Genomic DNA, 17,288 nt, shown 5'->3' on the forward strand with positions numbered 1-17,288 from the left:
AATACAAAGAGTTATAAACCATGGTCTATGTCTTTATTGCCCAGTAATAGCCCTACTTTATCCAACAACTAGAAACATCAGCAATCCTGTGAATCTAGTGTTTTATTTTGTTTATTTTGTTGAGATGCCTGAGCAAGTTTGAAAGCTGTTGGAAAGGGTCCAGGCAGGAGAGAGGAAGAATAACAGTAATGGTTTTGGTTCCTGGGAAGGTGGGTGGAGTGGGTCCCAAAGTCCAAGTGGAAGAGATTTGCCTAAAGCAAAAGGAAAGAAGGAAGGAAAATGGAATGTAGACAAGTATAGGCATCTGGATATGGAGAGATAACAGTGGTTCTCTGTTGGTTTCTATTTTCCTTGGGAAGTAAAATGATGTCACTAGAAGGAGAAGGGGAGGTGGGGGCATGGGAGTGATTTTTTAAAAATATTTTATTTATTTGAGAGAGAGAGAGCGAGAGAGAGAGCAGGGGGATGGGCAAAGGGAGAAGCAGACTCCCCACTGAACAGGGAGCCCAATGCAGGCTTGATCCTAGGCCCTCTCCCCGCCAAGATCATGACCTGAGCCAAAGGCAGATGCTTAACCAACCAAGCCACCCAGGTGCCCCCATGGGAGTGATTTTTAAGAGTGGAGAGGGTTTGAAATGGATTGCAATGTGAATGGGAGAATTAGCTGATTGGAGCAACACAAGAGAATTTCTGCTAGTGGTGAGTACTCATCCGAGATTTGTGACCATGACCTATTGAGTGATTTTCTCCAGCAGTACTTGGCTGTTCTCTGGGAGAAAGGTTATTTTGGCAGAGTCCTTCTAAATCATCAGGTTTCTTCTACTCACTTACACAGGGAAACTATTAAGTGTACCTTACCCAGGTCATCAAATCCATTGCCACTACAGTAGATGAGGAAATTGAGGGCCAGACTTCTTCCAAAGTCACATAGCTTACAAGTGGCAGATTTTGGAAAAGAAAAATCCAGGTCTTTTGTCTAAAAGTCCAATTGGAACATTCAAAATGCAAAAATAATTTTTTTCATGCAAAATTAGTGGAACAGATCTGTAGCTTATTGGTAAAGAGAGGGTGGGGTGTTATAAGCACAGGAAGTTCCTAATAAAAGCTGTAGAAAACATTATAGGCATTTAAAAAAAGATTTTATTTATTTAATCATGAGAGACACACAGAGAGAGGCAGACACAGCCAGAAGGAGAAACAGGCTCCCCGCAGGGAGCCCAACTCGATCCCCGATCCCCGGGAATCCAGGATCACGCCCTGAGCCAAAGGCAGACACTTAACCACTGAGTCACCCAGGCATCCTGATTATAGGTATTTTTAAAAATCATCTGTAAAATAACTCTTTGTATATAGGAATAACAGATTTATTCAAATATAATCCAATTACCATAAGATTCACCCACTTGAAGTATAAAATTCAATGGATTTTAGTATATTCACAAGCATTACTACTAATTCCAGAACAGTTTCATCACAACCAAAATAAACCCAATACCCATTAGTAGTCACTTCCCATTTTCCCTCCCCCTAGTCCCTGGCAACCACTAACGTATGTCCTATCTCTAATGGAATTGTCTATTCTGAACGTTTCACACAAGTGGAGTCATACAATATGTAGCCTTTGTGCCTGGCTTCTTTCCCTCAGCATAACTCTTTCAAGGTTCATTCATGTTACAGCATGTATCAGTATTTTATTCCTTTTTGTTGATGGATAATATTTAATTGTATGAATATACCACATTTTATTAATTCATCAGTTGATGGACATTTGATGTTTCTTCTTTTTGGCCATTATGAATAAGATTGCTATAAAATTTCATGTACAAGCTTTGGGCATATGTTTTCTTATTCATTAACTCCTACCCCAAAATTCAAAGAGCCTAGAAATATAATTATGGAAACAGAATAAGACATACAAGTTTCCAGATAAACTTTTTTTTTAAGCTTAGGCAGCCCAGGTGGCTCAGCGGTTTGGCGCCGCCTTTGGCCCAGGGCCTGATCCTGGAGACCCTGGATCTAGTCCTGTATCCGGCTCCTTGGATGGGAGCCTGTTTCTCCCTCTGTCATTTCTCTGCCTCTCTCTCTCTCTGTGTCTCTCATGAATAAATAAATAAAATCTTAAAAAAAAAAACAACTTTTTTTTTAAACCAAACCCTTAAATTTATATTATTTTCCAAGAGACCCAAGACGTGGGTTTGGTGAAGGACCTCACTGCAATACTTTAGCCTCAGAAGTTCCTGGTTGACTTGGAAATAAAAGCAAAAATATATTCAACTAGGTGATTTAATAAACTTGTTGGGCAAAGATGTGCTTGAATAAAGTCCTTGTTTCAAACAGGGGATTTTTCAGATGAGCCTAAAATTTCAAAATAAACAAATGTGAAACAATAGATTAGCAAGTAGAAAAACAACTTGATGTGAATGTCATCCATTACTTTGACCAACTGAAGAAGGCATCATCTGCCTTGCAAATTTGCCACGACTTGAAGTTGCATGTAGGCAATGAGGTCTTCCTTCATTTGGGGAAGGGAAGTATAAAATGGCCCTAACTTCGGGCCAATAAAATGCAGTCACCATGAGCTACAGGTAATTACAATTCTGTAAAATGTGATAATAATAGCTTGTTTACTGTTTTTAGAAAATAATACCTGTAAGAATGATATTTGGAGATACCATGTCACTAAGGGAAAAAAAAAACTTATTAATGATCTAGCTACAAAGGTACGAGAATTTATGTTAAAATTGAAACTTTTCATAATACAAATCAGTAATAATGATTTGAAACATTTTTCTAACATGAATATGCAAAAGCTTTTAATTATAATTGACAGAATTATGTAAACTTAGGCAATGAAAGTACAAGAAAAGAGGCTTTGCTGGTATTGATAAATTGAGAGTCGTTTTTTGACTTATGCAATATCCCTTTGAATTCAATGTTAATAATACTGAGTTGACACAGAATTAGGGCATTTACTTAACTTAGAAGTAGTTTTAAAATTGGCATGCTTTTGCAGAAAAATCAAATTAATTATTTGTCACTGTGGATGCCAGTATTAGGAAAATGATTCTTCAGTACTTGATTCAGTTACTAGAATACTCTCAAATTTGTTTGGAACAATTTAGGTATGTTAATCTACTTTTTTAAAAAGTAAACTCACAACCCCAGGGTCAAGAGTTGCATGCTCTACCAACTGAGCCAGACAGGCATCCCTGTAAATCTACTTTTTGAACTGTAAATTTTATGACATCTAAACACAGATCAAGTGTTTCCAGTGACTACTTGGCTTCCAAATTGAGATAGGTTGTAGGTGTAAATACACACCAGATTTTGAGGACTTAGTATGAGAAGAAATGTAAAATATCGCTACCTCATTAGTAACTTTTTACATTGATTTTATGTTGAAATGATAATACTTTAGAGATATGTTGAATAAAATAGATTACTATTATGTATTTGTTTCATTCATTTCTTATGGCTTCTTTTAATGTGGTTACTAGAAAAATTTAAATTATGTTTGTTGCTTGCATTATATTTCTGGACATATATTTCTGGAGAGTGTTGCTCTAGTACCTTAATGACACATTAACAAGTAAACAAAAAAGGTCATTTATGGGAAGGCATAGATATTAGAAAGGTGAGAACAATTTCTTTTTGTCATTAACCTCCAATGGGAAATGCAACACATTTTAAAAATGTGTGTACACCATAGAAAATAAATATATGCAATGGAATTAATATGTATACTGACACATTTCAAAGTTGTGGAAAGACAAGTTAGAAGATGTGATTCATGTGAAAATTCAGATGCATCTGGCATTAAAATGTGTTGTAAACTAAAGAGAATTTTATATACAATAAGTGACATTCAAATTGAAATGGTTGTCTTTCTAAATTCATGTGCAAGATGTGGAACACTGTCATATGACAGGTTTGCAAAAAGAGAAGAGAAACTTCTTTCTAAACACATGCACTGGTTAAGTGATTATTTACCTCTAATTATTACCATTTGGTAAAATATAAATTTTGTAAAACAAGTTAAAGGCCCATCTGTTTAGTTAGAAATTTGCCTAATGGTTTGAGAGAAGCAGGGATTTTTAAACCTTCAAATAAGCTACCAAATAGTAAATAATTGATTATCTTCTTATTTAGTATATGCTTTAAATCAAGAGAATGAAACATAGGTCAAATTTGGAAATAAAACAGGGAAAAGGCCAAATAATAGCATTAATTTCAGCATTTTTTTCTTCTAAGTGAATCAAGAATAAGTAGTGTTTTCTTGGGAGTAGAAATCTGATCTGTTAGCTACCTTAAGATTTTGAACCAAATTACTCCTTAAAGATCTTTTCATTAAAGCTTTAACATATTTTTATGTGTTAAGCATACTCCAGAATACTTTGGTTTGTTTTTAATACATGTGATTCTTCCGTAAAATATAAAATGGAGATTTTTAGTTTAAATTTAATAATGTTCCTAAAATAACTAAATTATTATTATTTTTTTTAGTGAAGAAAAAAATCTGTGAAAATAACTTTGGTGAATTTTCTCATAGAAGTTGGCATATAGATAAAAATAAGTAAATAACAGTCATATTAAAATGTATCATTAACTATGGAAAACATCGTAAAACAATTACTGGTGAAGAATATCAGAAAAATTGCAAAAGTTAAAGCCAGCTTTCTGAACCTCAGCACTATTTAAGCTTTGGTCTGGATAATTCTTTGTTTTGGGCGTTGTCTTGTGCATTACAGGATGTGTAATAGCATATCTGGCCTCTACCCACCAGATGCCAATGGCACCCCTTTCTCCTGTTGTGACAACCAAAAATGTATCCAAGCATTGCTAGATGTCACTTGGGGAGCAAAATCACTCCACTAGAGAATCACGGATTTATTTATTTTTTATTTTTTATTTTTTTTAATTAAGAGAATCACGGATTTAAAGGAAAGACACCACATTAGGGGCAATCAATACTGTTATTTTATAACCTTTGGTATAAACATCAATAAGAGTCTTCATGATTTATTGACTTTTATGAGTAGCTGGGTTTTTATTTTGTTAGTATGTATTCAGGAACATTAGTAAATTATTATGTACATTCATATATGTATATCTCAGGAAAAGTCAAAGTGGATGACATGGACTTTCCCTAGCCTAGATGACCTAGGGAGCCTTCTCAGGAGTACAGCACAGTAAGCCCTTAGAAGTTTGTAGAGACCTTGGGTGGGGGCGGGGGGGGGCAGCATATGAGTCATATTCTGTTGAACTTGGGTCAGGAGGGTAAATCAATTAAATGATATTGCTAAAGACAGGGAGGCCTTGGCCTTGGTCCTAGGCCTAACTTCCTGCTACCCGTTCACACTCTCTGGTTGCACTTTCTCTCTTCTTGTCAATAGGAGTGTCAATGTGAAAAGTATTCACCTGAAGCATTCACTTGGAGAGAGGGTAGAGATTACAACTTGAACTGGGAATGGGAATTTATGAATGTTTCTCAATGTATACTCTTCCTCTGTTTGCAACATTCTTTCTTTGAACAAGATTTTCCAATGTTCCCTTCCTGGAAACATATAAAAGATAAAGTTCTGAGAAGGAGAAGGGTGGAGCTGGTCAAGGAAAGCATTATAGAGAAAGTCAGTCATGCTGCCAAGAGGGTGGAACAGAGGCTCTTTCTAGAATACAGGGTACAGTGGCTATTTATATTTCATAAGTGAGCTGGAGAACCAAAAGCCCGTAAAAGAGCCTCAGTCTATAAAAGAGGACGTTCTTGGATGCTGTAAGAGGTCCAAACAAAATTCTTTCGGCAAGATTAAAATGAAGATGTTGGTGAAGAAGCTGAACTTCACTGAAGCATAGGAGCGAACTTTCTATCTGGGCTCACTAGTGAAATATGTCTAGAGCAAACTAAAGACAGCAGAACGGAAAGTAGATTTCTGGGGACCAGAACCAAAAAGACCTCCACAAGGGACAAAGAGGACTAACTCCTCAGTCTGTGCTGGATGACCTAAAGCGCAGGGGAGAATATTCAGGAACGACCCAGAAATATACTCTCCTTACTTATTGTGATCTTTGTACAGATTCTAGCAGTACAAAGAGAGCTGCAGAATGTCTTTAACTCAAAGCCAAGGGCATGTGTCCCCTGCCTGGGGAGATGGAGAAATGAGCTCCTGACAGAAAATCCCATCAGAATCAGTAGTCCTGTAAACCCAGCTAAAACGGGACCAGGTGGGCTGACTGGCAAGCTGAACACTGGGAGCCACCTAGACAACCTCTAGAGTAGAAGAGTAAGGACTAGTCTTATTTCTATTACAGCAAAGCTGGAGAAAACATCAGCAGTATCCCGTCAATTTCTAGATGATTTATGACTTGTTCAGTGTTTAGCATTTCCGTTTTTAGCTTGTTTTGTTTGTTTACATCTATATTCTGATTTGTGTTAGAATAACACCCCCCTTCCCAAACAAAGCTGGATTTGGGGACGGAGGAGATGTATTTCTCTTAGAAATGCCATGGAAGAGAAGCTGGGAGTCTTGTGTTCTGCCCCCCTGCGGACATGGGGATAGAGGAACATGGAGGAGTAGATGCTGGCAGAGAAAGAAATAAGAGAACTAATCCCATATATAATGTGGCAGGATGGGGGGATGAGGAGTTGGCCCAAGACTAAAAAATGACCCTGGGAGTTTAAGTGGCAGAAGATCCCAAGAAATATCTTAGAGAAATGGAAGTCTGCTCACATAGTGACCTCCAAAGTATATCTCAGCATGAGGAAGGAATAGAGTCGGACTAAGAATGGGCCAGTCAACATGTTAGAATTGGTAGAAAAAGGCTGAGTGCTTGTAGGTGGGAGATGAGACCAAAACAGGGGATAAAACTATAGAATGGGTCAAGTAACTGGGATATCCATAAATATGTACCCAATGTACATATTTAGTACAGAAATTGGTGATGACCAATTTTGATGAATGCTGTATACCCTTCTTAGTGATGCAGAAGTAAACAAGAAAAAAAGAGAAAGAGAAGAAAGAAGAAAGAAGAAAGAAAGAAAGAAAGAAAGAAAGAAAGGAAAGAAGGAAGAGATAGACAAGACTGTTGGGTTAAGAAGAAAATTAATGCTTAGAATAACCAGTGATCCCATCTGCCAATGTGGACATTACATTACTCAAAAAACAAACAAACACCCCCCAAACTCCAGGCTACTTGGTAAATGACTATGGTAAAGTAAACCGTGATAAATCACAGGAAGTGGCCTCCATGCCTCTCATTGAGGTAATTAGATTGTTGAACCCTTACTGATTTCCTGGGTCTCCAACCCAGGATTCCTGCAAGTCCAAGAGGCTCAGGGTCAGAGAGAATCGTGGGGCCACGGGTGTAGGGCATAGAGGTCTGTAAGCAAGCGCTGTTACGCTGTCCTGGTAATGCATTATTCTGATACTACTGTAGAACTGAGGTTCACCCTGGTGGAGTAAAGCATCTATGAGATTACTGAATTTACTCATCAAGTAAGAATTATTTGCTAAGAGGAAATATGATCTGAACTTACACATGGAATAGAATATTAGCTTTCTAATCCATGTACCTGTTGAGTACTCATTTCTACAACTTGTGGGCAATATCAGTTGGAAAATAATCACCTGGCATTGTCTTTGGTACATCTTCAGTTCTTGTAAGAGCTTCTGGTTTTCATCCTGTAACTTATTCCTGCTGAATGCTATTTCACTCACAGCTGACTTTAGTTTTTCAATAATGAACTCATCTCTTTCACTGGTTTCGCAACTGTGATCTGGTTCACACATCAACCGAGGATCTTCTGAGCTGCTGTCTTCTGTGCATGGTTTTTTACCACTTAGTTGAGTTTGGTAACTTTGTGCCTGTTTCTGAGAAAAATTAAGACTGTGTTAATGAAGTGAGGAATATCATATTTAAGCTTCCATAAATAACATTCAAGAGTGATAGAAAAGACTTGGGAAAAATATCTTTCAATATGTTTATAATGGAGCTTCGCTCTTTGTAATTCAGTCTTGTGTTTTTTAAAAATTTCAATTTCTGATGACCTAAAGAGAAAATGTATTTGTAGAACTTCAGAGCAAAGATGCAGAGTAGGGGAGGGGATTTGGGGTAGAGAAGTCTTATCAAGCAAGAAAGAATATTTTGTAGAGGAAAATTGTGGGTATAATTACACAATAGTTGAAAATGTCTATATGATGAAAAATATGCAAAATAAACAATTAAACAAAAACAGCTGGACTATAGGAAAAAGTTGTCAACACATATAACAAGGGCCAATAATTCTTAATGTACAAAAACTTCTATACATCCACAAGAAAAAGAGAACACAAAAGAAAAATTGGTGTTTATAAACAGGCAATTCATAGAAAAGGAAATGGAAAAGACTAAGAAGGATACAAAGAGATACTCAACCTTACAAGTAGTCAGAGAGATGCAAAACAAATCAAGTAAATCTACTATCAGTCCAAATTGGTAAAAATCAAAAGGCTAATAACATTCCATGTTGGTGAAAGTACAGGTACCCCCATAGACAGTTAATGAATGGAAATTACTATAACCTTTTAGGAAGTGATATGCTAGTATATATTTAAAAATTGGGGGTCAGCCCTGGTGGCTCAGCGGTTTAGCACCACCTTCGGTCTGGGGTGTGATCCTGGAGACCTGGGATCGAGTCCCACGTCGGGCTCCCTGCGTGGAGCCTGCTTCTCCCTCTGCCTGTGTTTCTGCCTCTCTCTCTCTCTCTGTCTCTCATGAATAAATAAATAAAATCTTTAAAAAAAATAAAAATAAAAATTTGAATGGACACAATACCCTTTGGCTCAAGAATCATTTCTAGGATTTTTACTCTAACAAAAGAAAAATACTAGCATTTAAAGATGTAAATACAAGGATATTTGTTATAGTATTAGCAAAAATATAGAAACAACCTGAATGTTCATCAGTAAAAAAGAATTATGGTATATATATCTACTATATACTATGATACATATTGTAATAGAAACCAAATTCTATTCAGTATTATGGAGAATTAAGTAATGACTTGAAAGAATATGCATGAGGAGGGATAATTAAATAAAACAACAAAGTTTTAAAAAGGAAAAATATACAAACTCTCCCAAATACACATTTTACATGTTTGTACAAACAAAAGAAAAAGTATAGAAAGAAAAACACCTATTAAATGTTTGTATTAAATTGATAAGAATGGAGAAGATGAAGCTATTAATTTCACGTTATTTTTGTATTGTTAAATTCAGAGAACATATATAACTTATGTAATGTAATTTATGTAAGTACCTTAAAGAATGCAAAATAAGAAACAAAAACAAAATCAAACAAAAACCGTAGTTTCTCACTGGCTTTAATAAAAATTCCAAATTCCTTGGCCAAGACTTTAAGGCTTATTATATAATCTGTATTCAACTCACCAGGTTTACCATCTCCAACCCTTCCTCACCTTCCACAGGGACTCCCAGCCAATTGGCCCACTTTCTACACCCAGAATTTGCCTTTTGCTCTCTTGCCTCAGTGATTTTCACTTGTTACTTCCACCACCCAAAATATTTCAAAATCCATCCATTCTTCAAGGCCCAACCCTAGTCCTACCCCTGCTGGAGGATATTTCCTCACTAACTCAGCCCAAATTTTTTCCTTATTCCTCTGAACTCTAAAAGATTTCCCATTCGCCTGCCATTAATTATCTATAAATATGTACATGTGTTAGCTCTACCTCTAAGCTGTAAGGTTCTTGAGGTCAGGGACCAAGCAATCTCAGACTTTCTAAGTGACTTGCCCATAAGCATGCAAAAACAGATGTTATTTAATGACATAATAACAACGGACACTTTTAAAAGTACCATCCGTTGAGACATGTAGACTAAAGTCATCATTACAAATTATCATGCACTTGCAACTTTACCCAGTATTAGACATACTCTGGTTATTTTCCCTTGGCTGGCATCTCTATCTGTAATAAGATTACAAAGATAGTAATAATAGTTAACCTCTAATTTTTTATAAGTAGTAGACAATGTACCTGAAATTGATTACACTTCTCAGATAATAATTTTTGTTGAGCATCTAAAGAAACCAGATGAGTCTGATATAGTATCTCTTGCTTGTCCCATTCTCTTGACTTTGCTCTAAATTCCTTTTAAAAAAGTGGAGGGACAAACATAAATTGAAGAAAATTATTCATTTAAAAGCACAATGATTAAGGCTTCTTTCATTTGTACATCTTCATTTTAAAGAACTACATCCATTCTTTCCCCATTTGGAAAAAAATAAATATTAAATCACTAATCTTGGATTTATTACTAGATATAGCTTCTGATTCTTATCACCAAACTTGTATCCTTAGCTTGTTTGCTTGTTGGTTTTTATGGGATGGGGCTTGGACTGATTTAGTGATTTTGTCCCTTTGTGGCTTTCAACACTACTGTCCAAGGTAAAGCCAAAATTAACTCATTCTTGCCAACAAAACAACCATCTCAGGCCTAATTTAGCCATATCAGCAGAGCTACCCTGGGGAAGAAGTGGAGGAATGAACTGGATACAATACACTCAGTTCTACAAGTTTTTGTTCAAGTAGTATAATCATAAAGCATGAATGTTCACCACTTAAGGAAAGGATATGGCTCTGGGAATCAATTAGTCAAGGAAGGTTATAAATTAGGAGGCTCTTACAGTGATTAAAGATGACCTGAAATTGAATGATGGTCATAAGGTTGGAAAAATATGGATAGGCCCTTTTAAATATATGATAATACCTTATGATAAATAAACTATATTTATTAAGATAAATGGAAACAATTCATTTAAAGTTATTGACTTTTATTCTGACATTCAACAATTCAAAATTAGGTACATAAAAACAGCATCTTTAATAATAGTGACAAGTTTACAAAACTAGGCATTTGTACAAAATAGCTAGTATTTAAAATTAGTACAATGTAGATTTTAAAAATTCCTGTTTTCTTTTAATTTTGGAAGGAGTCTTTGGAGTCAGGAGTCAAAATGTGGGCAAAGTTGACTTACATGGTTTATATCTTTCAGATAATACTAATATTTAGCAATACTCACCCAACAATTTCAATATTTTTTTTAAAACATATTTATTTATTTGAGAGAGAGAGTGACAGAGCATGAGCAGGGGGAGGGAAAGAGGGAGAAGCAGACTCCCCACTGAACAGCGAGCCTGATGTGGGGCTCAATCCCAGGACCCTGGGGTCATGACTTGAGTTGAAGGCAGGCATTTTAACTGACTGAGCCACCCAGGCGCTCCTCTCAATTTTGAAAATAAATATTTCTCAGGATGCTTTAAGAGGAGGCAGGAGCATTAGCTTCAATTCTTTACAAATTCTACAACCAGTAGAAATGAGGTCAAGAATGAGGCCAAGCAGGCTAGAAATATGTGTCGTAAACATATCAGCAGGTGCTCATAACAGTCCTGGCTTTCTTGATCTTAGAGATGTATTGATTTCAAGACTGATTTCAAGCCAGCACAATATATTCAGTAGTTATAGGACCATACGGAGACCTAGAGAGCTTTACGAGGATTTTTGTAGAGACTGGAGGTGTCCTCTCAGGTTCCAGAGGGTCTGCCTAAACCTCGAGAATAAGTTCTCCATGGTTGGAACTTTTTTGGTCTTCAAGGCTGATAGTGGGTCAGGGTCATTAAAATTATCATGTATATGTATATGTATATATACACACACACATACATATATATGTATATATATACACATATATATTTCTGTATACATATATATTTCTGTATAATATGTTTTTAAATCTCTTTACTAAATACTGGAATATGGAACTAACATTTCTTCAGTGATTGTTATATATCAGAGACTCTTTAAACCTCCACCTCTAAGATGGCTTTAACTTTGTAGTATGAAAATTTCACACTTACATAAAAGTAGAGATTTAAAAAAAACTCCTATGTACCTTTCACCCAGTTTGACCACCATCAACTTAACCATCCCTATTCCACTTCTCTCTCTGCTCGTTCTCTGTTGGAGTATTTTAAGGCAACTTCCAGACCTCATGTATTTTCACCTCTAAACGCTTCAGTGTGCATCTAAATATATACATATGTGTATTTTTTCTCACACAACCACGATGTCACCAATAAGGTATTTTAAACCCATTTACTGGCGAAAAAATAAAGTTCCTATGAGGCTAACAACTTGCCTGAAGGTCACAAGGCAAATAAATGAGTCAGTCAGGAAGCATTTTAAATTATAAACTGTCATGTTCTTCTGCATCAACATGCTATTTCCCATTTCTCTATTACTAGAACAGTGAATAAACATTTATCCCAAAGGAAAAACATTCTTAGATCTAGACTGAAACTGGGACAGCCCATCTCTTACACATTAATTTTTTATATGGCTCTAAGTAAAAACAGGTACATGAAGTGTTTCCATAATTATACAGATTAAGCTACCTACACAGTGTGCTTAAAAATTTTATATAAGTACAAACCTATCAGGTCATAGATATACATATGGTAAAAAATGAGGCAGAATATATATATTAGAGCATGAGCAGGGGAGAGGGTAAGAGAAGGGAAAGAGGGGAGAGAGAGAATCTCAAGCAGCCTTCACACCCAGCATGGAGCCCAAACGTAAGGCTTGATCTCAGGATCCTGAGATCATGACCTGAGCCAAAATCAAGAGTCAGATGCTTAATCAACTGAACCACCCAGCTGCCACATTTGCTACTAATTACATCTATATTTCATCTATAAATTCATGAAATATATTTTGTGTAAATATTCCATTCCCTAAATGTAGAGTGTTCACACAAAGTAGTTAATATTAATTTTAGGACTTTTTCTTGTCTGAATTTATATGAATGTGGTTGTCCCATAAAACCCCATGAAAAGTCAATCAGAAGGCTAATCGGTGACTTGCGCTCTGCATTTTCAGTGAAAGCGTATGTATTATATTGCACATCTTTGGGCATCTTCTATGATACCAGGATATTTCTGAAGCCGTAAGAGCCAGACAGTTACACATGGTACATTTTCCTGTAGAGTCAGTTTTACTTAGCGGTAGTAGTTTTGTATTTTTTTTTTAAATCATACATTATTCAGTAGAATGTAAAATTTACAGGAATTTATAAGCTAAAACCCAAGCCTTCCAGCAAAGTTCTTGCACCAGGCTGGTTTGAGGGCTTATCTTAGATTTTTCTTTCTTCTTTTAAAGATATTTTGGAGGGAAAGTTTGAGAAGGACTGTTAATTGAAGAGTAAAATAATGAAAATCAAAGAGGGCAATGACAATTAGAGAGGAGGAAGGAGATAAGAGGCAGGAGACCAGGAAAAGAGACAAACGTGGGCTGGAACATGGGGATTAAGAGAAAGGAACAGATCAAAGATTCCTAGGTCTCTACCTGGGTGACTGGGGGATGCCAACCATTACCTACCAGCAAAGGAGAAGAAAGGGAAATCATTGGCTGGGGATGGGGAGCAGGTACTGGGGTTTAAGGCTTGAGAACAAAAGAAGAAATGAAGTGGACTAACTTGAGGTCAATTAACAAATGATAACGGGAGCAGCCCTAGGAACCGGGCTCAGGTTCCAGCAAGAATTTATAATTGAATCTATGTGCTGTTACATGACCTCTAGCAGGAATGCTCAAGAGCACAGGGAAGAAAAATCGCGGGTTTGTTTTTTCCAAGGTTGGGAAATTAAGGAGGAAAAAATAAGTGCATCTGGGACATAGTAAACCTTTTTACGGACAGAGATTTCAGAAACTCTGGGTGATAATGTGGTAGTACCTTGGAGTGGCCCTAGCCCTTTAAGAAAAAACCGTGGAACTTCAAACCCTGTTCCAAAAACTGTTACGAGGCTTCATTGGGATTTAAGTACCTAATAGTTAAATAGCCATTAAAAGATTTATTAGATATTCAATTTAACTGACCCCAGGGATGTCCTTCAATTTCACTCAACATCTGCAGTTTCTTTGAACTCTGTTTTTTTTTTGGAGGGGGGCCTCTCCAAAAATGCTGATCTGTATAAAAGATGCATAAATCAAAGTGATGTTTTAATTCGCTAAGTGCCTAAAGGGAAGGTGAACTAAGAAAATACACTGAATGAGAAGCTGATTTGTAATGGTGTTTGTTACCACAGCTGTACGTGCCATCAGAGACAGGCAGCCGGCAAGAGCAGCACAAATCAATCCTACCACGCATGAAGAAACTAAGACAGTACATATGGCTCACCTCTAATTTCTGGTTCAAATTGCTCAGCTCAAAGGGTATTTCTTCTTTGAGGTGTGGTGACTCCTTTCGCCGAACTTTACTTTGTTTCATCTGATGTAGCCTCAGTTTTTCAAAGCTATTCGTCAGTTTGGAAAACTGTAAGTAAGAGAGAATGCTAATGTCTTCCTGTAACTGGTGCTTTGAACTGGAATTCACAAGAGTTCTCCTCTTGGGCACCTCTTTGAAAATTTAAGTCATGATTGGAAAATGCAGTAATGCTTAAATGTTTTGATTAGTGAAGACAGGACCAGTTATTAAAACTAAATTACTGAAGCTGAACAGCATTCAGTTTTCATGTAAATTTGGGACTTCATTAACTGCACAAATGATTCACTCGATAAATGTTTTGTTTAGGTTTGTTTTAACCGTATGTAGCAAAGCTCAGAAGTTTTAAAAACCAAGTTTTTTTCTTTTATTTAGTGCCATCTTGTGTTGACAATTTTAATTTCAGTAACTCCTATAAAATAACAAGTGTATATTTTATTCAAGAAAACTGAGTACTGAACTTAAAAGATACAAACAGCATATACTACTTATTCATGTTCATATAAGTTTAAATAAATTGAAGTATCAAATTGATACAATCTTTTTCTTACCAATAATTCTTTTAACTTAGACTCTATACTATTTTTTCTGTTTCTTGTTATACCTTCAAATTACAGATTAAAAGCAGCATGGTCCATCAATATCTGTGAAGAAATTTCTAGGTAACTACAAAAGTTTTTTGGTTTTATTTTCACTTTTGAAAAAATTCTACAGTATAATTATACAGTACAATATTAAACCCAGGAAATTGACATTGGTACTATATATATATATGGTTTTGTGCCATTTTATCACGTTTAAATTTGTGTGACCACAACCACGATCAAGATACAGAAACATTCCAACAGAGACCTCCCTTCCTTTGTAGTGATGCTCATACCTCTCATCTTCTCACCTCTAATCCCTGGCAACCACTAATTTGTTTCTATCTCTATAATTTTGTCATTTGAGAATGTTATAAAATGGAATCATACAGTGTATGACATTTTGAGATCGGCTATTTTCTGACAGCGTAATGCCCTAAAGATATACATACATGTCAATAGTTCCTTCCTTTTTATTGCTCAGTATTATGCTCAGTATGGAATAGGGCCACAGTTTGCTTGACCATTCATATTTGAGATAGTTTGGTTGTTTCCAGTTTTTGACTATCACAAATAAAGCTATGAACGATCGTGTCTACTTTATCTGCTATTGATAGAGTCACATTTGCTTTCTTTTTCTCATATAATTTTAAAAATTGAGATGTAGTTCACCTCCCATAAAAGTCACCTTCTAAAAGATAAAATTAATTGGTTTTTAGTATATTCACAAAGTTGTGCAACAATCATATCACTGAATTTCAGAATATTTTCATTACCTCAAAAAGAAAGCCCAGAATGTTAGAATGATTATACATTTCTTCCTCATCCTTGTCCCTAGAAATTACTACTTATCTACTTTGTTTCTATATATTTGCCTATTCTGATCATTTCTTACTAATGGAATCATACTTTATGTAGTCTTTTGTGTCTGGCTTCTTTCACTTAACGTAATGCTTTCAAAGTTCATCTGTCTTGTAGCATGGATCAATACTTCATTCCTTTTCATGGCTGAATAGTATTCCATTGCATGAATATGCCACATTCTGTTTAACTGTTCATCAATCGATGGACATTTGGGTTCTTCCTACTTTTTGTATATTATAAATAATGCTGCTCTGAACACTTGTGTATAAGTTTCTGTGTAAATACATATATTTATTTCTCTTGGGTACATAACTAGGACTGGAATTGCTGCATCATATGGAAACTCTGAGTTTAACTTTTTAGGCATGGTAGAACTGTTTTCTAAGATGACTCTACCATTTTCCAGTACTACTGGGAATGTATAGGGTTCTAATTTCTCCATGTCCTCACTGACACTTGCTATTGTCCATCCTTTTTATTACAGCCATCCTGGTCAGTGTGAATGGGTATGTCATGATTTGATTTGCATTTCCTTAATGACTCATGATGTTGAACATTTTTTCATATGCTTATTGGACACTTGTATACCTTCTCTGGAAAGAAGTCTATTCATATCCTTGCCCATTTTAAAGTTAGGTCATTTACTTTTTGTTGTTGACTAGTATGAGTTATTTTTTTAATTCTGGATATTAGTCCTTTATCAGATATATGATTTATAATTGTTTTCTCCCACTTTGTGAGTTGTCTTCTCACTCTCTTGATGGTGTCCTTTGAAGCACAGAGGTTTCTTAATTTTGGTGAAGTTAAATTTATCTGATTTTTCTTGTGCTTTTGGTGCCAAATCTAAGAAACCATTGCCTAATCCAAAGTCATGAAGATCTACTCTTGTTTTTTTCTAAGATTTTATATATTTTTACATTTAGGTCTTTAATCCATTTTGAGTTAATTTCTGTCTATGGTTTAGGTCTAGCTTAATTCTTTTACATGTGGATATTCAGTTGTCCCTTTATTGTTTGTTAAAAATACATTCTTTCTCCACTAATTATCTCTGCACTGTTTCTGCTTTCTTTTGATTAAATTTGTATTGTATATTTTTCTACCTTTTTATTTTCAATTTACCTATATAGTTACGTCTGAAGTGAGTTTCTGGAACAGAACATATTGTTAGGCCATATTTTCTTAATTTACTCTGCCAATCTCCATCTTTTAACTGATATATTCAGACAATGTCCATTTAATCTGATTATTGATATATTAGAGCTTAAGCCTTACTCTTTGTTGTTGTTTTCTGTTTTCTAGTTTCTGGTTTCTCTATTTTAGCTTTTCTGTCTTCTTCAGGATTAAGCATTATTTAGAATTCTATTTTGGTTTACCTATAGTGTTTTTGAATATATCAATTTAAATACCTTTCTCAACTGTTGCTCTAGGTATTACATTATAAATACATAACTCATTATGGTCTACTAGTGTCAACATTTTACTGGTTCAAGGGAAATGCAGCAGTCCTACATTTCTTTATGTTCCTTT

General features: G+C 35.6%; 1 protein-coding gene across 5 annotated transcripts in view; it reads right to left on the minus strand.

The window, feature by feature from the left end:
• DEUP1 (deuterosome assembly protein 1) overlaps positions 1–17,288 on the minus strand; it is an 82,560-nt gene that overhangs the window by 40,090 nt on the left and 25,182 nt on the right. For all 5 annotated transcript variants that reach the window (XM_038568327.1, XM_038568326.1, XM_038568324.1 and 2 more), the window contains exons 5-7: positions 14,230–14,364; positions 10,034–10,147; positions 7,623–7,865 (exon numbers count right to left, since the gene is read on the minus strand). In XM_038568327.1, coding sequence (XP_038424255.1) covers positions 7,623–7,865; positions 10,034–10,147; positions 14,230–14,364 — 492 coding nt within the window. The remainder of the gene's footprint in view (positions 1–7,622; positions 7,866–10,033; positions 10,148–14,229; positions 14,365–17,288) is intronic.

Source organism: Canis lupus, chromosome 21 (genome assembly GCF_011100685.1).
Source record: "Canis lupus familiaris isolate Mischka breed German Shepherd chromosome 21, alternate assembly UU_Cfam_GSD_1.0, whole genome shotgun sequence".
In the NCBI taxonomy this organism is placed as follows: Eukaryota; Metazoa; Chordata; class Mammalia; order Carnivora; family Canidae; genus Canis; species Canis lupus.